The sequence below is a fragment of the Tachypleus tridentatus genome, chromosome 13 (assembly GCF_004210375.1).
Source record: "Tachypleus tridentatus isolate NWPU-2018 chromosome 13, ASM421037v1, whole genome shotgun sequence".
NCBI lineage: Eukaryota > Metazoa > Arthropoda > Merostomata > Xiphosura > Limulidae > Tachypleus > Tachypleus tridentatus.
In genome coordinates, this window is record NC_134837.1 from 205,677,930 (window position 1) to 205,700,479 (window position 22,550).

Here is a 22,550-nt window from a genome sequence, read left to right on the forward strand (position 1 = left end):
CATGACTGGAGGTTGATGTTAAATATTTTCAAAATATCTGGTAAACCTTAACTTTAAGCCGTCAAACAGAAAATGCTGGCCTAGACATGATAGATAAATTAGCGCATGCCATGATGTGAATCCAATAACTTATTGTTCGTATCCCGTTGCCGCAAAAACACACCCCACACTTTATGGCCCTAGATGCGCTATAGGAGTGTGTTTTTTCTTACAGCAAAGCCACATCGGGCTATCTGTTGAGTCCACCGAGGGGAATCGCACCCCTGATTTTAACGTTGTAAGTCTGAAGACTTAACTCTGTCCCAGAGGGGACGCGCTATAGGAACATCAGATTCGACTAATCGATCAAATAAGAATAACCCATGAACTGGCAGTAACTGATCAACTGTCTTCTCTTTAGAGTCGAGACTAGTTTGTCTCAAACAGTGGATCTCAATCTCCAAGGGTGTTATGAGTGGGTTTTCAGGGAATCATGACCTGTCTGCATGACTCAACATTTGTTATGTATTATGACTATCTGTTTTCTTTTTTTTAATCTTTTTTAGAAAATAATATGGTATTGCGACAATGAAAGCCCGGACTGGCACATATGGCTGACAGACACTGGTCTAGACAATCAGTCCAAAATAATGATCGTTGTGTATAGTTTTGCGCTAATATTCTAAAACAAACAAACAAACATAAAATGCAAATATTCAGCCACGTATTATAATGATAAATTTTACTGGAAAAATAATAAATTTTCGCGATAAAATATAGAGTTACAGCTATCAATGGAGAATAGAGCAGACAGGTAGAACGCAACATTAGTTAGAACAAACAATCATGAATATACTGTAATGAGCGTAATACTGAAATCTATAGTGATCAGATCTACTCTTAAACGTACCAATTTATATTTCAAATGCACTTGGAGGTTGAATTTACAGTATAATGGATTTTTTACTGAAAAAATAAATTGTTAAATAAAGTTTAATTCGAACAAGAACTTTAAATTTTGCACAAAGCAACTCTAGAATTATCTGCGATAGCCGTCATTAATTTAGCAGTGATAGACTAGAAAAAGGAAGCTAGACAGCAATACCCACCGCCGATTCTTGGGCTACTTTTTTTTAACCAACGAATAACGCAATTGACCATCAGGCTATAATGCTCCCATAGCCGAAGCGCCCCAGTGTAACAGCGGTACGTCTGGGCAGAGCACAGATAGCCCATTGTGTAGCTCTGTTCTTAACTTAAAATAAACTAAACCAACGACTAAAAAACTAACGTGTTCGGTGACGGAGATTCGAACCCCAGACCTGCAGAGTGCGGATCGAGCACATTAACCACCAGACCTGAACAAGGAATTAAAAAATTAGAAATTTAAAGTCAAATAAAAATATAAAAAGTCAAAAAAGTTTCGTAGTTAATTATTTTGTTAAATATAAACGTAAACAATTATTCAAGAATAAATATGACGCTTTCTAATATTCGTAGTAACAATGTAAACCGTGATTTTATTTCAACAATATTAACAGGATTTGTTAGCGGAATTAAAAGTTCCGTTGGACATGTAGCTTAAATCTAATACTTTACTGGTAAGTTAACAGGATATTTAATGAAAAGATGTAACAGCTAAGTTACAATACAGGGCTCGAATTGTCAGAGCTTGAACAACCAATTACAGGTTGGATGTGAAACACGAAATAATGTTAGAAGCTTTTCCTGTTCCTGGTATCGAAAAGACAAACCTTCGAACGAGTTTGTTAAAATCTTATCGCTTGCACAGACTATAAAGCATCGCAAAAGGTCATAATGGGCCCGAGATTACTGAACCAAACACCTCATCTATTGGCCTATTTTATATATATATATATAAATTTACTGTTGTCGTTGTTTTACTAATAGACCCGAGATTACTGAACCAAACACCTCATCTATTGGCCTATTTTATAATAATGTTATATATATATATAAATTTACTGTTGTCGTTGTTTTACTAATAGACCCGAGATTACTGAACCAAACACCTCATCTATTGGCCTATTTTATAATAATGTTATATATATATATAAATTTACTGTTGTCGTTGTTTTACTAATAGACCCGAGATTACTGAACCAAACACCTCATCTATTGGCCTATTTTATAATAATGTTATATATATATATAAATTTACTGTTGTCGTTGTTTTACTAATAGACCCGAGATTACTGAACCAAACACCTCATCTATTGGCCTATTTTATAATAATGTTATATATATATATAAATTTACTGTTGTCGTTGTTTTACTAATAGACCCGAGATTACTGAACCAAACACCTCATCTATTGGCCTATTTTATAATAATGTTATATATATATAAATTTACTGTTGTCGTTGTTTTACTAATAGACCCGAGATTACTGAACCAAACACCTCATCTATTGGCCTATTTTATAATAATGTTATATATATATATAAATTTACTGTTGTCGTTGTTTTACTAATAGACCCGAGATTACTGAACCAAACACCTCATCTATTGGCCTATTTTATAATAATGTATATATATATATAAATTTACTGTTGTCGTTGTTTTACTAATAGACCCGAGATTACTGAACCAAACACCTCATCTATTGGCCTATTTTATAATAATGTTATATATATATAAATTTACTGTTGTCGTTGTTTTACTAATAGACCCGAGATTACTGAACCAAACACCTCATCTATTGGCCTATTTTATAATAATGTTATATATATATATAAATTTACTGTTGTCGTTGTTTTACTAATAGACCCGAGATTACTGAACCAAACACCTCATCTATTGGCCTATTTTATAATAATGTTATATATATATATAAATTTACTGTTGTCGTTGTTTTACTAATAGACCCGAGATTACTGAACCAAACACCTCATCTATTGGTCTATTTTATAATAATGTTATATATATATATAAATTTACTGTTGTCGTTGTTTTACTAATAGACCCGAGATTACTGAACCAAACACCTCATCTATTGGCCTATTTTATAATAATGTTATATATATATAAATTTACTGTTGTCGTTGTTTTACTAATAGACCCGAGATTACTGAACCAAACACCTCATCTATTGGCCTATTTTATAATAATGTTATATATATATAAATTTACTGTTGTCGTTGTTTTACTAATAGACCCGAGATTACTGAACCAAACACCTCATCTATTGGTCTATTTTATAATAATGTTATATATATATATAAATTTACTGTTGTCGTTGTTTTACTAATAGACCCGAGATTACTGAACCAAACACCTCATCTATTGGCCTATTTTATAATAATGTTATATATATATAAATTTACTGTTGTCGTTGTTTTACTAATAGACCCGAGATTACTGAACCAAACACCTCATCTATTGGCCTATTTTATAATAATGTATATATATATATAAATTTACTGTTGTCGTTGTTTTACTAATAGACCCGAGATTACTGAACCAAACACCTCATCTATTGGTCTATTTTATAATAATGTTATATATATATATAAATTTACTGTTGTCGTTGTTTTACTAATAGACCCGAGATTACTGAACCAAACACCTCATCTATTGGTCTATTTTATAATAATGTTATATATATATATAAATTTACTGTTGTCGTTGTTTTACTAATAGACCCGAGATTACTGAACCAAACACCTCATCTATTGGTCTATTTTATAATAATGTTATATATATATAAATTTACTGTTGTCGTTGTTTTACTAATAGACCCGAGATTACTGAACCAAACACCTCATCTATTGGCCTATTTTATAATAATGTTATATATATATATAAATTTACTGTTGTCGTTGTTTTACTAATAGACCCGAGATTACTGAACCAAACACCTCATCTATTGGTCTATTTTATAATAATGTTATATATATATATAAATTTACTGTTGTCGTTGTTTTACTAATAGACCCGAGATTACTGAACCAAACACCTCATCTATTGGCCTATTTTATAATAATGTTATATATATATATAAATTTACTGTTGTCGTTGTTTTACTAATAGACCCGAGATTACTGAACCAAACACCTCATCTATTGGTCTATTTTATAATAATGTTATATATATATATAAATTTACTGTTGTCGTTGTTTTACTAATAGACCCGAGATTACTGAACCAAACACCTCATCTATTGGTCTATTTTATAATAATGTTATATATATATATAAATTTACTGTTGTCGTTGTTTTACTAATAGACCCGAGATTACTGAACCAAACACCTCATCTATTGGTCTATTTTATAATAATGTTATATATATATATAAATTTACTGTTGTCGTTGTTTTACTAATAGACCCGAGATTACTGAACCAAACACCTCATCTATTGGTCTATTTTATAATAATGTTATATATATATATAAATTTACTGTTGTCGTTGTTTTACTAATAGACCCGAGATTACTGAACCAAACACCTCATCTATTGGCCTATTTTATAATAATGTATATATATATATAAATTTACTGTTGTCGTTGTTTTACTAATAGACCCGAGATTACTGAACCAAACACCTCATCTATTGGCCTATTTTATAATAATGTATATATATATATAAATTTACTGTTGTCGTTGTTTTACTAATAGACCCGAGATTACTGAACCAAACACCTCATCTATTGGCCTATTTTATAATAATGTTATATATATATATAAATTTACTGTTGTCGTTGTTTTACTAATAGACCCGAGATTACTGAACCAAACACCTCATCTATTGGCCTATTTTATAATAATGTTATATATATATATAAATTTACTGTTGTCGTTGTTTTACTAATAGACCCGAGATTACTGAACCAAACACCTCATCTATTGGCCTATTTTATAATAATGTTATATATATATATAAATTTACTGTTGTCGTTGTTTTACTAATAGACCCGAGATTACTGAACCAAACACCTCATCTATTGGCCTATTTTATAATAATGTTATATATATATATAAATTTACTGTTGTCGTTGTTTTACTAATAGACCCGAGATTACTGAACCAAACACCTCATCTATTGGCCTATTTTATAATAATGTTATATATATATATAAATTTACTGTTGTCGTTGTTTTACTAATAGACCCGAGATTACTGAACCAAACACCTCATCTATTGGCCTATTTTATAATAATGTTATATATATATATAAATTTACTGTTGTCGTTGTTTTACTAATAGACCCGAGATTACTGAACCAAACACCTCATCTATTGGCCTATTTTATAATAATGTTATATATATATATAAATTTACTGTTGTCGTTGTTTTACTAATAGACCCGAGATTACTGAACCAAACACCTCATCTATTGGCCTATTTTATAATAATGTTATATATATATATAAATTTACTGTTGTCGTTGTTTTACTAATAGACCCGAGATTACTGAACCAAACACCTCATCTATTGGCCTATTTTATAATAATGTTATATATATATATAAATTTACTGTTGTCGTTGTTTTACTAATAGACCCGAGATTACTGAACCAAACACCTCACCTATTGGCCTATTTTATAATAATGTTATATATATATAAATCTACTGTTGTCGTTGTTTTACTAATAGACCCGAGATTACTGAACCAAACACCTCACCTATTGGCCTATTTTATAATAATGTTATATATATATAAATTTACTGTTGTCGTTGTTTTACTAATAGACCCGAGATTACTGAACCAAACACCTCATCTATTGGCCTATTTTATAATAATGTTATATATATATATAAATTTACTGTTGTCGTTGTTTTACTAATGGACCCGAGATTACTGAACCAAACACCTCATCTATTGGCCTATTTTATAATAATGTTATATATATATAAATTTACTGTTGTCGTTGTTTTACTAATAGACCCGAGATTACTGAACCAAACACCTCATCTATTGGCCTATTTTATAATAATGTTATATATATATAAATTTACTGTTGTCGTTGTTTTACTCTAATGTTTGGAATGATACGTCTTTAAGATAGTTCGGTCTTGATAGTCCTAACTCACCTGGATGAATTGTTAGTGGTTAGGTGACTCATGTCAAATCTTTCTGATTAATCCCCCCCATATAGCTGTTATTGGTTGACCACCGTCCAGCTTGCTAGCTCCTCCTCCTATAATGGACAGAGGGTAGTATATGCTAATCACACGACCAGTGACCTGGCCCAACATTCGGAAGGCAGTGAAAAGAGGTGTCTGTTTCACGTTGTCACGTGCTTTAGAATAATGCAACGCAGCACGTCGCTTGTCTATTTGTGTTCAGGAACACTGTGGCTGCGGTTTTGTCCGCCCGTGGTAGATATCTAGTTCCACAAGAGGTACAATCACAGTTGGTAAACTATGTTGGCCAGTTGTCGATTCGGAGATATCCCCCCATGCCCCGTTCCACAAACCCCCCATCCCATACCTGACCATTCCTCAGTAGGGTTCAACAATTTTCCTTTTGATGCTTTGCCACCTGACCGATGCTACAGTTTCTCTCCGGGTGTGGTCGAACCATGGAATGTTACAAGAAAAATGACGGCTCCTTTGCCGTTCGGTAAGTCGTTCATATTAAAAAAAAATCTTTAATTAGTTAGGTTACGTCTTTCTAATTACCGTGTCACGTGCGTGGGTCAGTTTGGTTCTAAATGTACACTCAGTACTTTAAGTCAGTTTGGTTCTAAATATACATTCAGTACTTTAGACCAGTTTGGTTCTAAATATATATTCAGTACTTTAAGTCAGTTTGGTTCTAAATATACATTCAGTACTTTAGGTCAGTTTGGTTCTAAATATACATTCAGTACTTTAGGTCAGTTTGGTTCTAAATATACATTCAGTACTTTAAGTCACTAACATGAACACCATTACCTGTTCAGCGCAGACTCGATCTTTTTCGTGCGAGCATAAAGTCTACCAGTGACTCAGCGGTAAATCTGGTGTTTTGTAACTTTAAAACCCTGGTTTCGATGGACAGAGTATTAACAGCCCCTTGTGTAGCTTTGTGCTTAACAACAAACATAAGGTAAACTTTGAGAACAAGCAAAACAAAAGCACTTTCATTATTAAACAATACATTTTTATTTGTCAAACACTAATCTACATAGTGGGCTATCAGTACATTGTCCGTCAGAGCATCGAAACCCGATTTTCAACATTGTAAGACCCAGACTTGCCGCTGCGCCATCTTTAGGATTTGAATAATAAGTAACTCTTGAACTTGTAGTTTCCATTTAGTTAAGCTCCCAGTGGCACAGTGTTATGTCTGCAGACTCACACCTCTCGAAACCGGGTTTCGATACACAGGGTGCGCAGAGCACAGATAGCCCTTTGTGTGTAGCTTTGTGCTTAACAACAAACAAACAAATCATTTAGTTACTTTCTATCTTCAATACGGTCAAATATTCTTCATGCTGAAGCCAGCTGTATTTAGTTATAATTGTTATGCATTAAAAACAACTGTAATTCGTTCTTCGAGAGTTCTAAGTGTGAATGACAATTACGGTTTATCGAATGTATCTAATATAACAAATCAACACAAGTGAACTTTCATTGATAACACTACTGACCACAAGTTCTATGGTATGTTTGGCATACGAGAAAATCTCGGTAAAAATAGGAAATCCATAGTCTGTTTACTTCAAGTTATATGTTTACGCATGCGCATTTCCCGAATATCTGACTAAAATCACTACAGCCAACAACAGCGCGATACGCTGGACTATTTGTTCTTTGCCCACCACGGGTATCAACTCCCGGTTTTTAGTGTTTTAAGTCTTGACACTTACTGTTAAATCAACCAATAGTATTTGAACTTCAATGTATTCAGCCGGTCCATATCTCTGATGTCATCTTCTGTAACAAATACAGGTTCGATACTTTAGCTGTTTAAACCTCGAACTGGAAGTTATGTAAAACATTTATGATTTCACTCGTACATAATCTAGTAAAGTTAGCGATTATCGACGAGTTTGTACGATCACTTGAAAGTGAGAGTAATTCTTTGTTAATATAAACAAAAGCTATAAATTGAGCTTCAGTGGCTGGTTTGAACAGTGTACAGACAGTCCACTATATAGCTTTGTGATAAGAAACAAACGTCTTACACACCTAGTATGGACAGGTGTTTAGAGCGTGCTCGATCGCAATATAGGGTTTGGAATTCGAATCCCATTATTGCACATGTTCACTATTTTAATAGCATGACGGTCAATCCCACATTTCATTAATTAGAGAATAGCCCAAGAGTTGGCGGTAGGTATTTTTGACTAGAAGCGATCTGAGGCTTTCTAAAATAGAGACGGTTAGAGCAGATAGCCGATGACTATACAGTACCGTGCAAAAGTGTTAGGACAATAGATCATTTCATCAATATTTCTGTTCTATGTAGGTAATTCTTCCTTACCATTACCGAATGTAAATTTAAATTTCAACATTATTGACAGTTGAATGAGTCAGAGTGAAAATACTTATCAGTTTTTTAGAAATACCATACACTTGTACCGAAGACGTGATAAGGGTAAATTACGTGGTAAAAACTAGCTACAGGTTTACCTTTAGTAATAACAAGTGATTTGTAAATTCCATTTATACCTGGTGAAACACTAGCTACAGGTTTACCGCTAGTCACTACAATTGATTTGTATATTCTATTTATACCTGGTAACACACTTGCTACAGGTTTACCGCTAGTTACTACACCCTTGTGCAAATTAATTGAAACAAAACGGAAAATTACGATTTTTTTCAATTTTTTGCGTTTTATTTCTCAGAATCCAAATATTACTCACAAATTAATACATGATATGACCGTCTTTATTTTTCAGAAGATCATTAATTCGCTTTGGCATCGAGTCAATGAGTTGACTGCAATCTTTACTAATTTTTGGATCGTGGTACCACACCTTAATTATGGCCTCAATTAGCTTATCTTTCGTAGTACAGTTTTTTCTCCGAAGTTTTTCTTTAAATCGCCCAAAAATTTTCAATAGGATTTAAGTCCGGAGAGTTTCCAGGCCAGTCCAGCACCTTTATTCGCGTTGTAGTCATAAAATTCTTCACAAGTTTCGATGTGTGGCACGGAGCCAGATTTTGCTGAAAAATGTCAGATCCATCTGGAAATCTCTTTTTCAATTCTGGAACGACTCTTCTCTGCAAAACTGTGATGTACTCTGGTCCTCGCATCATACCTTCTACAATATGTAAGCCTCCGACGCCATAGTAGCTGAAAAAAGCCCCAAAACATCTTCTTCAAAGGATGTTTTACGAACTGATTGATGTGAGATTCTCGAAATTTCTCACCTGGGATCTGCGAACATGCACACTTCTTTGACCTTGTACGAAGAAATAAGTCTCGTGACTCAATAACATTTTCCTCCATTGTTCTTTCGTCCAGTTCTTGTATTTCAGACCCCATTGATACTGTTTTTTCTTCATTGAGTTAGTAAAAAGGTTTTTTTTGACTGGTCTCCTTGCCCTTCTAACGCAATTTCGAATGACGTAATATTCCTCAAAATGTCGTCATATATCCAAAAAATAGATCGACCGCACTGCAGTCCTGGCATGGCCAAGCGCGTCAGGCGTGCGACTCGTAATCCGAGGGTCGCGGGGTCGCGCCCGCGTCGCGCTAAACATGCTCGCCCTCCCAGCCGTCGGGATGTATAATGTTACGGTCAATCCCACTATTCGTTGGTAAAAGAGTAGCCCAAGAGTTGGCGGTGGGTGGTGATGACTAGCTGCCTTCCCTCTAGTCTTACACTGCTAAATTAGGGACGGCTAGCACAGATAGCCCTCGAGTAGATTTGTGCGAAATTCCAAAGTTATTATTATTATCATTCCGTACTGCAAAACACAGCTAATAACGCCGTCTGTGTGAAAAAATGTCAATTAAAGGAAATCAGCTGGTCCAGCGAGCCTACACCGGCCGCCATGCTAAAAATATTATAAAATGACCATTTGTTTCAATTAATTTGCACGAGAGTGTACAAGTGATTTGTATATTCTATTTATATCTGGTGAAACACTAGCTACAGGTTTACCGCTAGTTACTACAAGTGATTTATATATTCCATTTATACCTGGTGAAACACTAACTATAGGTTTACCGCTAGTAATAACAAGTGATTTGTATATTCTATTTATACCTGGTAAAACATTAGCTACAGGTTTACCGCAAGTAATAACAAGTGATTTGTCTATTCTATTTATACCTGGTGAAACAATAGTTACAGGTTTACCGCTAGTAATAACAATTGATTTGTATGTTCTATTTATACCTGGTGAAACACCAGTTACAGGTTTACCGCTAGTAATAACAAGTGATTCGTATATTCTATTTATTCATGGTGGAACACTAGATTCAGGTTTACTGTTAGTAATAACAAGTGATTTGTATGTTCTATTTATACCTGGTGAAACACTAGCTACAGGTTTACCGCTAGTAATAACAATTGATTTTTATGTTCTATTTATACCTTGTGGAACACTAGCTACAGGTTTTCCGCTAGTAATAACAAGTAATTTGTATATTCTATTCATATCTGGTGAAACACTAGCTACAAGTTTACCGTTAGTAATAACAAGTGATTTGTATATTCCATTTATACCTGGGGAAACACAAGCTACAGGTTTACCGCTAGTAATAACAATTGATTTGTATGTTCTATTTATACCAGGTGAAACACCAATTACAGGTTTACCGCTAGTAATAACAAGCGATTTGTATATTTTTCTTATACCTTGTGAAACACTAACTACAGGTTTTCCGCTAGTAATAACAAGTAATTTGTATATTCTATTTATATCTGGTGAAACACTAGCTACAGGTTTACCGTTAGTAATAACAAGTGATTTGTATATTCTATTTATATCTGGTGAAACACTAGCTACAGGTTTACCGTTAGTAATAACAATTGATTTTTATGTTCTATTTATACCTTGTGGAACACTAGCTACAGGTTTACCGCTAGTAATAACAAGTAATTTGTATGTTCTATATATACCTGGTAAAGCACTAGCAATAGAATTACCGTCAGTAATAACAAGCGATTTGTATATTCTAATTATATCTGGTATTACCGCAGCTACAGGTTTACCGCTAGTAATAACAAGTGATTTGTATATTCTAATTATACCTGGTTAAACACTAGCAATACAGGTTTACCGTTAGTAATAACAACCGATTTGTATATTCTAATTATACCTGGTTAAACACTAGCTACAGGTTTACCGCTATTAATAACAAGTGATTTGTATATTCTATTTATATTTGGTGAAACACTAGCTACCGGTTTTCCGCTAGTAATAACAAGTGATTTGTATGTTCTATTTATACCTGGTGAAACACTAGCTACAGGTTTACCGCTAGTAATAACAATTGATTTTATGTTCTATTTATACCTGGTAAAACACTAGCTAAAGGTTTACCGTCAGTAATAACAAGCGATTTGTATATTCTATATATATCTGGTATTACCGCAGCTACAGGTTTACCGCTAGTAATAACAAGTGATTTGTATATTCTATTTATACCTGGTGAAACACTAACTACAGGTTTACCGTTAGTAATAACAAGTGATTTGTATATTCTAATTATACCTGGTGAAACACTAGCTACAGGTTTTCCGCTAGTAATAACAATTGATTTGTATGTTCTATTTATACCTGGTGAAACACAAGCTACAGGTTTACCGCTAGTAATAACAATTGATTTGTATGTTCTATTTATACCTGGTGGAACACTAGCTACAGGTTTTCCGCTAGTAATAACAAGTGATTTGTATATTCTATTTATACCTGGTGAAACACTAGCTACAGGTTTACCGTTAGTAATAACAAGCGATTTGTATATTTTTTCTTATACCTAGTGAAACACCAGCTACAGGTTTACCGCTAGTCACAACGAGTGATTTGCATATTTTATTTATTCCTAATAAAACACCAGCTCCAAGTTTACCTCTAGTAATAACAAGTGGTTTGTATATTCTATTTATATCTGGTAATACCGCAGCTACAGGTTTACCGCTAGTAATAACAAGTGATTTGTATATTCAATTTATACCTGGTAAAACACTAACAACAGGTTTACCGTTAGTAATAACAAGTGATTTGTATATTCTATTTATACCTGGTAAAACACTAGCAATAGGTTTATCGTTAGTAATAACAAGTGATTTGTATATTCTAATTATACCTGGTTAAACACTAGCTACCGGTTTTCCGCTAGTAATAACAATTGATTTGTATGTTCTATTTATACCTGGTAAAACACTAGCTACAGCTTTACTGTTAGTAATAACAAGTGATTTGTATATTCTATTTATACCTGGTAAAACACTAGCAATAGGTTTACCGTCAGTAATAAGAAGCGATTTGTATATTATAATTATATCTGGTAATACCGCAGCTACAGGTTTACCGCTAGTAATAACAAGTGATTTGTATATTCAATTTATACCTGGTAAAACACTAACAATAGGTTTACCGTTAGTAATAACAATTGATTTGTATGTTCTATTTATACCTGGTGAAACACAAGCTACAGGTTTACCGCTAGTAATAACAATTGATTTGTATGTTCTATTTATACCTGGGGAAACACAAGCTACAGGTTTACCGCTAGTAATAACAATTGATTTGTATGTTCTATTTATACCAGGTGAAACACCAATTACAGGTTTACCGCTAGTAATAACAAGCGATTTGTATATTTTTCTTATACCTTGTGAAACACTAACTACAGGTTTTCCGCTAGTAATAACAAGTAATTTGTATATTCTATTTATATCTGGTGAAACACTAGCTACAGGTTTACCGTTAGTAATAACAAGTGATTTGTATATTCTATTTATATCTGGTGAAACACTAGCTACAGGTTTACCGTTAGTAATAACAATTGATTTTTATGTTCTATTTATACCTTGTGGAACACTAGCTACAGGTTTACCGCTAGTAATAACAATTGATTTTTATGTTCTATTTATACCTGGTAAAACACTAGCAATAGAATTACCGTCAGTAATAACAAGCGATTTGTATATTCTAATTATATCTGGTATTACCGCAGCTACAGGTTTACCGCTAGTAATAACAAGTGATTTGTATATTCAATTTTTACCTGGTAAAATACTAGCAATACGTTTACCGTTAGTAATAACAACCGATTTGTATATTCTAATTATACCTGGTTAAACACTAGCTACAGGTTTACCGCTATTAATAACAAGTGATTTGTATATTCTATTTATATTTGGTGAAACACTAGCTACCGGTTTTCCGCTAGTAATAACAAGTGATTTGTATGTTCTATTTATACCTGGTGAAACACTAGCTACAGGTTTACCGCTAGTAATAACAATTGATTTTTATGTTCTATTTATACCTGGTAAAACACTAGCAAAAGGTTTACCGTCAGTAATAACAAGCGATTTGTATATTCTAATTATATCTGGTATTACCGCAGCTACAGGTTTACCGCTAGTAATAACAAGCGATTTGTATATTCTATTTATATCTGGTGAAACACTAACTACAGGTTTACCGTTAGTAATAACAAGCGATTTGTATATTTTTCTTATACCTGGTGAAACACTAGCTACCGGTTTTCCGCTAGTAATAACAATTGATTTGTATGTTCTATTTATACCTGGTGAAACACAAGCTACAGGTTTACCGCTAGTAATAACAATTGATTTGTATGTTCTATTTATACCTGGTGGAACACTAGCTACAGGTTTTCCGCTAGTAATAACAAGTGATTTGTATATTCTATTTATACCTGGTGAAACACTAGCTACAGGTTTACCGTTAGTAATAACAAGCGATTTGTATATTTTTCTTATACCTAGTGAAACACCAGCTACAGGTTTACCGCTAGTCACTACGAGTGATTTGCATATTTTATTTATTCCTAATAAAACACCAGCTCCAAGTTTACCTCTAGTAATAACAAGTGGTTTGTATATTCTATTTATATCTGGTAATACCGCAGCTACAGGTTTACCGCTAGTAATAACAAGTGATTTGTATATTCAATTTATACCTGGTAAAACACTAACAACAGGTTTACCGTTAGTAATAACAAGTGATTTGTATATTCTATTTATACCTGGTAAAACACTAGCAATAGGTTTATCGTTAGTAATAACAAGTGATTTGTATATTCTAATTATACCTGGTTAAACACTAGCTACCGGTTTTCCGCTAGTAATAACAATTGATTTGTATGTTCTATTTATACCTGGTAAAACACTAGCTACAGCTTTACTGTTAGTAATAACAAGTGATTTGTATATTCTATTTATACCTGGTAAAACACTAGCAATAGGTTTACCGTCAGTAATAACAAGCGATTTGTATATTATAATTATATCTGGTAATACCGCAGCTACAGGTTTACCGCTAGTAATAACAAGTGATTTGTATATTCAATTTATACCTGGTAAAACACTAACAATAGGTTTACCGTTAGTAATAACAATTGATTTGTATGTTCTATTTATATCTGGTGAAACACTAGCTACAGGTTTACCGTTAGTAATAACAATTGATTTGTATGTTCTATTTATACCTGGTGGAACACTAGCTACAGGTTTTCCGCTAGTAATAACAAGTGATTTGTATATTCTATTTATACCTGGTGAAACACTAGCTACAGGTTTACCGTTAGTAATAACAAGCGATTTGTATATTTTTCTTATACCTAGTGAAACACCAGCTACAGGTTTACCGCTAGTACCGAGTGATTTGCATATTTTATTTATTCCTAATAAAACACCAGCTCCAAGTTTACCTCTAGTAATAGTGGTTTGTATATTCTATTTATATTACCATTATTGTATATTTGTATATTATAATTATATCTTTTAGGTTTTAGTGATAACAAGTGATTTGTATATTCAATTTATACCTGGTAAAACACTCCAAGTTTACCGCTAGTAATAACAAGTGGTTTGTATATTTTATTTATATCTGGTAATACCGCAGCTACAGGTTTACCGCTAGTAATAACAAGTGATTTGTATATTCTATTTATACCTGGTAAAACACTAGCAATAGGTTTACCGTCAGTAATAAGAAGCGATTTGTATATTCTAATTATATCTGGTAATACCGCAGCTATAGGTTTACCGCTAGTAATAACAAGTGATTTGTATATTCAATTTATACCTGGTAAAACACTAACAACAGGTTTACCGTTAGTAATAACAAGTGATTTGTATATTCTATTTATTCCTAATAAAACACCAGCTACAAGTTTACATCTAGTAATAACAAGTGATTTGTATATTCTATTTATATCTGGTAATACCGCAGCTACAGGTTTACCGCTAGTCACTACAAGTGATTTGCATATTCTATTTATACCTGGTGAAACATTAGCTACATTTTTATTTTGACCGGTTTTATTAATTCTTTGCGTCGGGCGTGAAGTTGTAAAAATTTTAACCAGTATGTTAATTGAATGGTTTAAGATTCGCTTCCCATCTCTGTGAAAAAGTGCACCTTGTCTCAGACACAACAAACTTTGGAATAATAATTTAAACTGTGTGCGATATTTTAATAGAAAATATCCAGTTTGTAGATGTCGCTAGTATTTGTAAATTGTCAAGTTGACCGTATTTATAAAGTATGTAAATTCCCATGTCGAATTATATTACGGACTTTTGTCTTCGGATCCTGAATATCAGGCAACAATAAAGTTTAGTGATACATGGTGGAAACTGGTAAATAAAAGTATTATAACGTTGAGAAAAGTCTGTATATAACTGCGTATACCTGTTGAGTTGTTTAGGGTACCTGACAAATCTATAACCAACATTTCCTTGTTATATCGCCTCGTATGTTTACAAATTACAATGAAGACCTACAATTAGAACTGTTCCTGTAGAAAATATACATGTAATTTAATAAAGCGAAGCCTACTTTTGTAAAATCTTGTAAACTTTTCAGAAACAGACGAGTAGAATAGGTAAATAAACATGAGATTCAAGATAAAGCAAGGCTACAAGTTTTCACGTACATTTAATAAATAAACAAATATATATCTTAATCGAATCGTACATTTAGAAACAACGGTGACATTTGTTAAGTTAGGCGTCGACTTATAATTTCCCTTGGCAACAGATGGAAGGCCCTTGAAATATGCAACAAATAGTTCACACACGTTTGTTTGAAAAAAAATAATATTAAAGTTCTACTTAGAGCCTTGTGTGCGTGTATGGAAATGGATAAATCTGTACAAGAGGAATATATTATTAACCAGGGTTCATATCGAATGTGGACATACATCACTGGAAGACCTTTTATACTCTCGTCCTTAAAAATCCTTCCCTTTCAAGCCTCAGTTATAATAATAATGAATTATCAACACATTTAACTCTAAAAACCATAAATCATTTAGATAGAACACAGTCATACACCATTGGGTAGAGAACCATTGGAAGACTTATAATGCACCCGTCCGTACAGCCATACATACCCCTTAAACCCCCCCCCCTCCAGTCCGGGATAACTGTGGGTGTATCTCTGCCCAAGTTCACGAATCATCAACTATGTCGTTGTAAATCCTGTTCGCCCTTTCAGTTGTAGAAACGTTATAATGTAACGATCAATGCCATTATTAATTGGCAAAATTACAGGCCAAGATTTGTTGGTCAATGGTGTTGACTAGCTGTCTTTTTTCTTGTTTCTTACAGTTAAGTTACTGACGGCAAGTACAGATAGCCATCGAATAGTTTCGAGTGACATTCAATGTAAACTGTCTTTTGTTTTACTCATTTTGGTGGGTTTAACTTGAAATCAATAAAAAAACATACATCTTAAACCTCCTCCCACCTTTTATGTTTCTACTGTTTTTTGTTACGATTTAGTTGTACGTGAAGTAGGCCTTTGTGTAGTTAATTCAGTTGTGATAAGTGGCGAAAACAGTTAAAGTTTAGTTTTATTATTATGATTGTCACGTGCTCTTGGACAAGCAGGATCTTCGTGAAATAAGTGAGCCACATTTATCATCACTAAAATGTTTCTAGGGGTAAGAGACTTGTTGCTGTGGGTTTAATCTACGGGACAGTGTTAAAATCGCAGTAGCCCAAAATAGTTACTTTACAGACCGTACATTCCCGCGTGTTTAACTTACCATTTCTGCTCTAGGTCAAGTTTCTCTGCCAAGAGATTTACTTCTGAGTATTTGACTTAATACTTCTTGGTCTAGGTCAAGAGACTTGCTCCTAAGTATATGAGTTATTGCCTCTTACTCTAGGTCAAGTTTCTCATAAGACTCCAACATTACATTGATATACGTAAGTTAAACAATAACTATATTTAAAGTCTTTAATGGATATTTTTACATAATGTGTGGAGGTGTCGGATACACATTAAAATTGTGGGATAGACTGAGCAAAACAGATGAACGTACGTCATACGAGCACCCCTAACGACTGGTCTAAAAGTTTTTGTCTTCGGAATTATATTCGTACAATTTTCTTGCTTTTCCTAGAAGTATTTCTTTTTAGTTCTGATGCCATTTTACTAAGACAAATTGAAAAATGGAGGGAATCCCCCCCCCCGCTTACCATGTAACTGATACGACTTAAACATGCAACAGTGAAAGTTCTGAATCCACCGGGATTTTGAATTGTTAGTGATGCTGTATTTATAGTAGTTCAGTCGTTATATGAGTGATTCAAAGAAGACAACTTCCCTTAGTCATCAGCATTATGGGTGAAAGATGTAAAGCTAGTGTGGTTGTTATCTCAGTGATTTTAAAAGTCTCCATACTACAGTAGTGAGCAATAATTTCACTAAAGCGTAGAATATAGTATATTTCAGTAAGTTTATTCACAATAATTATACAACATCTAACTAAAGAAGTTGGGATTTATTAAGCCTAGCCTTCTTACCACAGGCAGAAGTAAACTTACGTATCTGTTGTCCAGTCATGATGCATAACTTGAGTGTGGTTGTAAAGCCTTATTGTACATCAGTGTATCACGCTGGGGAGATACTTTCTTAAGAAATTCTTTACGATATCAGTTAAACACACACATATAGGCTTAATTATATATATCGCAACACGTTCAAGTTAGTTCTTAAGAAATGACAACTTTCACAGCACACCTCCTTCATTATTTGTGACCATTCCACAACTAAATACTTATATAAATTACACTGTCGAACGTTGCTACCGGTGACGAGTAAATAGTTCTGAATTGAGAACATAATTCACAAAAAATGTTACTGTTAGTAACTAAGAAACCTAAAAGGTCATGTAATTTTAATTTATCATTCTTTTTGTTTTCCTTTTTAAGTAAGGTAGACTACCAACCACACAAGATTCTTTTCTAGGCTCAGGAACAATATTCTTAACTATTTGTTCACAATAACAAGATCTATAGGCTTAGCAATTGTATTCTTAGCTATTGCATTCACAGACTCGAGATCTATACGCTTAGCAACGATATTAACTACAGCGTTCATAATTACAAGATCAATAGGCTTAGCAGTGGTATTTTTAACTATCGTGTTCAGAATCACAAAATCTACGTAAACAAAGATTGAAATAAACACATTTACGTTCAGGTAGGGCTTTCACACACAAATACTGGCGGTTCGAGTAACGAAGTTTTGTTAGGCTTAACTTTGACTGATATTCGACATCGTACGGACATCTATTCACCAACGTGCTTCTGGTCTTTGCTCAGTGTAGACACAGATAATCCATATTCTGCTCTTACATGTCTTTTACAACCCTACAGAGTCATATACTTTCCGATAGAAACATTGCAGAACAACTATGTGGCGGTAAAAGGTAACTTACCCCTTGCTATATAACAAGTTCGGTGGACTTTCCACTATGTACGACCCCACTGATAATGGTAGTTTGTCATTTCATTGACAGAACCTAAAGTTGGTCTAAAGTTTAGTGTACAATACACTTGATAGAAGTACTAAATACTATAATAAGAATTTAAACTAGATATGAGATTGGTATAATATACAGCGTATAGACTACATGTCAGTACATTAAACATAGGGATCAGAATGAGTGACTTTCTCCAGGGATTCTTAACGTAACAAACTTTATATGTAGATGAACTGATATAGCACGTCATAGTGGAAAACACTGGATCTGTAAATGTAATGAAAATCGTACTTAGACCTATAATAACGTTTAATTTAACGTGTTTTTTTTTTCACGTATTACTTTCACTAAATCAGATAAGATTCGTGTAAAAATTCCACTTAAGAACTGTGTTGCTTATTACAAGTCAGTGTCTATGGAGGACGGAATAGCAGATCAGAAGGTCCGAGGTCCGATCTCTTGATATGACGCTGAATCCACTTAGCACTTCCAGTTGTAGTCATAATAAAAGTGACAGAAATTTCGCCATTCTGCAAAGTTCCATCCCACATACTGATCAGCAGGTCCAGTTTACTGACTGAACCTTGAACCTAAGAGCCTCTGATCTAACCATTTAACCCAGAGAGTGATGTTGTAGGAGGCAAGTACCAAATACCATACTTCCTAGGAGGTTTTCTGTTGGGTGTATTTGTATTAGGCCTAATAAATAAAACAGGTTATTTTCATTAGATAGAAAACATCAAACAAACACATATATTATGTTTAGGTAACGTAGAGAAAGAGAGTTCTGTTTCTTGTAAGATCCATCTTCCATAGATTCTATAATTAACCTTTGACATTTTTCCTTCAGTATGGGCTTTCTTCCTCTGTTCAGAATATGGAAAATTAATAAATATGTACATCTACAAATTCCTGTTGCTCTTGACATGGTATTGTCTCATTTCTCCTGAATACATAACTGTCTTTGGTCTGGTCAAATGATACACAGAAAACCAATGGAGGGAGATCCACATTCAACGAGATGCTGAGAACATGGTTTGATTTCTACTGAGAATAATTTTATTCTAAATTACTGGTTTAATATTTAATCTTGCTTTGATCAGAAGTTAATGATGAAGCTAGTTCTTAAATTAGAACGAGAGGAAAAATAAAAGAAAATACATCATAATGTAAATATAGCTTTAAATAACACGACGTACTAAACGTAGAGAAAACTATTACTGATGGCTGACTTGCTAGTTGCGCTTCTTCTAGTTAGTAACTATAAATTAGAGACGGCTATGCCTAAATTTTAGAATTTCCAGTCATAGTAAACAATATATAGATGGCGTTGATATTTTACGTTTTGAATACAATTTTGTCTGTTGCACGAGAAACGTCATTTGAAGTAAAAAAGTTATACCATTTTTTAAAATAATTATTTTATAATTCATATTTTATATCAGTTTTAAACACCAGGTGTCGAAAGCTATTAACGTCCGGTGAATGCTCTAGCTATTAAATTATATTTGTGAAATACGACCGAATTAAAGAAAACCTTTTATTGCATTTTAACTAATTATACACTTCCGTAAGCAGCATAAATGTCTGATAGACGCGCGTGATTGAGCAATATAAGAAACACGAACTTTCATGCTTTTGTTTACTGTTACAACGACAGACTTGACGCCAATAATGTTGTAATACGACCCTACGTTTAAGTTGCTATGTTATTGCTTTGTTTCCTCGATTAGATTCATACAGTCAGAATATTACCACTTGAAATCGTCATTTCTAAACTACAAGCAGATAGGTATATCAGATTGCTATCTTTGCGCCATCTATTGGGCCTTGACCTTCCCGGGAAAGCAACGTGTCAACTTGCAGGAGTATGTTTATATACTTTAGGTTACACGTGACGTTTCTGCTGTAAACATAAGCGACTATAAATACTAAGTAATTGTCTGAGATTAATATCGTAAAGGTGATATACTTTCTCACGACATTGAACACAATTATCTCCAGCGTATTTATTAACGCTATCCTCTTTTTTTTCGATTCTTTACAAAACATATACTCAACAAACATCATATATTCGAAAGTTTCAGACTTTTCCACTGAGATCACATGACAAGTATAGGTTCTGACTGAGTACTGATGTTATCACCTAATCACTAAGCCTATAAAACAATGCTCATGGTAGAGACTCGGTGATTAATTTTATCTTCAAAACGTTTCCATACCAAAGCTTATGAAACAACATACTACTAGAAGTAAGCTGGCCAGGGTCAACCTCTAAGCTGGGAACGACAATCACCACAGCAAGAAATGGTGATTGGTCAATACATTGCATCAACAAACCAATCACCATGCATTTCTTTTCGACTTAACTAATCATTTGTTTCTGGCATTTTCTCTGTTGTGTATCTATGTGAAAACATGGGTGTATAATAAAAGTGAAAATGTAATAAATAACCACACCACACCATGGATGTGCGTGTGTAAATGTAATAAATAACCACAACATGGATATGTGTGTTGAAAATGTAAGAAATAACTACACCATGAATGTGTGTGTAAATGTAATAAATAACCACAACATGGATATGTGTTGTAAATGTAATAACTAACCACATCATGGATGTGTGTGTAAATGTAATAAATAACCACACCAGTGTAAACTGGGATGTCTAGCGTACATATTATTCAGTAATTGAAGGACATTTATGAACAATGAATACAACTCCTTGGTTTCCCATACTCCTTGTGGATATGCTTGTTTATAACGTCTTTAGGACTGTGGATATAAGTATTGCTGGTTCGCATCCAGTTGCAGAAAAACTCGTTCAGCACTGTGGGGCAGTGGGTGTGCTATGAGAGTGAAAGTCAGATCCTACTATTGGGTCATACAAATAATTCTAAGTTTTGGTGTCGAATGTTACTGACTAGGTGCTCCCTCTAGTTTTTTATCTTCTTCCCTTAATCCATTTATATGAGATCGGGACGTCTCGTGATCCATATCTAACGTTCATCACATTGAGATATACTTGACCACTGTCTCTTTAATACAGTCCTTCCTTCGCTACCCTAGTCTTCGTCTCCGACGCCTGCTTTTCACTTTCCTCTCGGCTTCCTATTTCACCAAACTGTCCTCACCCATTTCTTTGGATACACCCATACCACCCATCTTAATTCCTCCACATTCTCTCTGATGTTACAAACCACAAGCTCCAGCCTAATCCTTCTGATTGATTTGTGATCTGTCAAAATCATACCCATAATGCATCTCTGCCACTTCAAACTTCTTCAGACGACATTCCTCCATTTCCAAAGTCTGATATCCATGTGTTCGGTTCGTCCTTTCCCTCTGTTCAGTTCCCAGGTAGTTGAAAATCCAGTGGATTCTCTTTAAACTCTATATCCAGCTCAGTTGGGTTCACTACTGAAGTCACTAACACTACTTTTCTTCTTACCCTGCTCATTTTCATTCCATTTCTGCTCAGCGTCTCGTTCCATCTGCACACCATTTCCTATAGCCCCTCCTCTGAGTCTGCACCTAATACTATATTTTTACACATTCTCTCTTGTTTCCAGAGTTGACTGCTTACTAGTGCTAGTGTAACAAAGGATAGCAATGACATAACTATTTGTCCGAACGCTCCATAACTTACCAGTATTGGTGAGTCTAACCTTCCAGAACAG

The 22,550-nt window shown here is 33.8% G+C and overlaps 1 protein-coding gene across 8 annotated transcripts in view; it reads left to right on the forward strand.

Annotated features, from left to right (window-relative positions):
• Window positions 1-22,550, forward strand: part of LOC143239624 (hepatocyte nuclear factor 4-gamma-like) — a 64,718-nt gene that overhangs the window by 23,355 nt on the left and 18,813 nt on the right. For 2 of the 8 annotated variants that reach the window (XM_076480913.1, XM_076480915.1), the window contains exon 1: window positions 6,270-6,566. The exons of 3 other annotated variants lie outside the window; for them this stretch is intronic. In XM_076480913.1, coding sequence (XP_076337028.1) covers window positions 6,368-6,566 — 199 coding nt within the window. In that variant the 5' untranslated portion in view covers window positions 6,270-6,367. Of the gene's footprint in view, window positions 1-6,264; window positions 6,567-22,550 lie in introns of those variants that run through there. 3 more of the 8 variants (XM_076480922.1, XM_076480914.1, XM_076480916.1) reach the window with 3 other exon arrangements.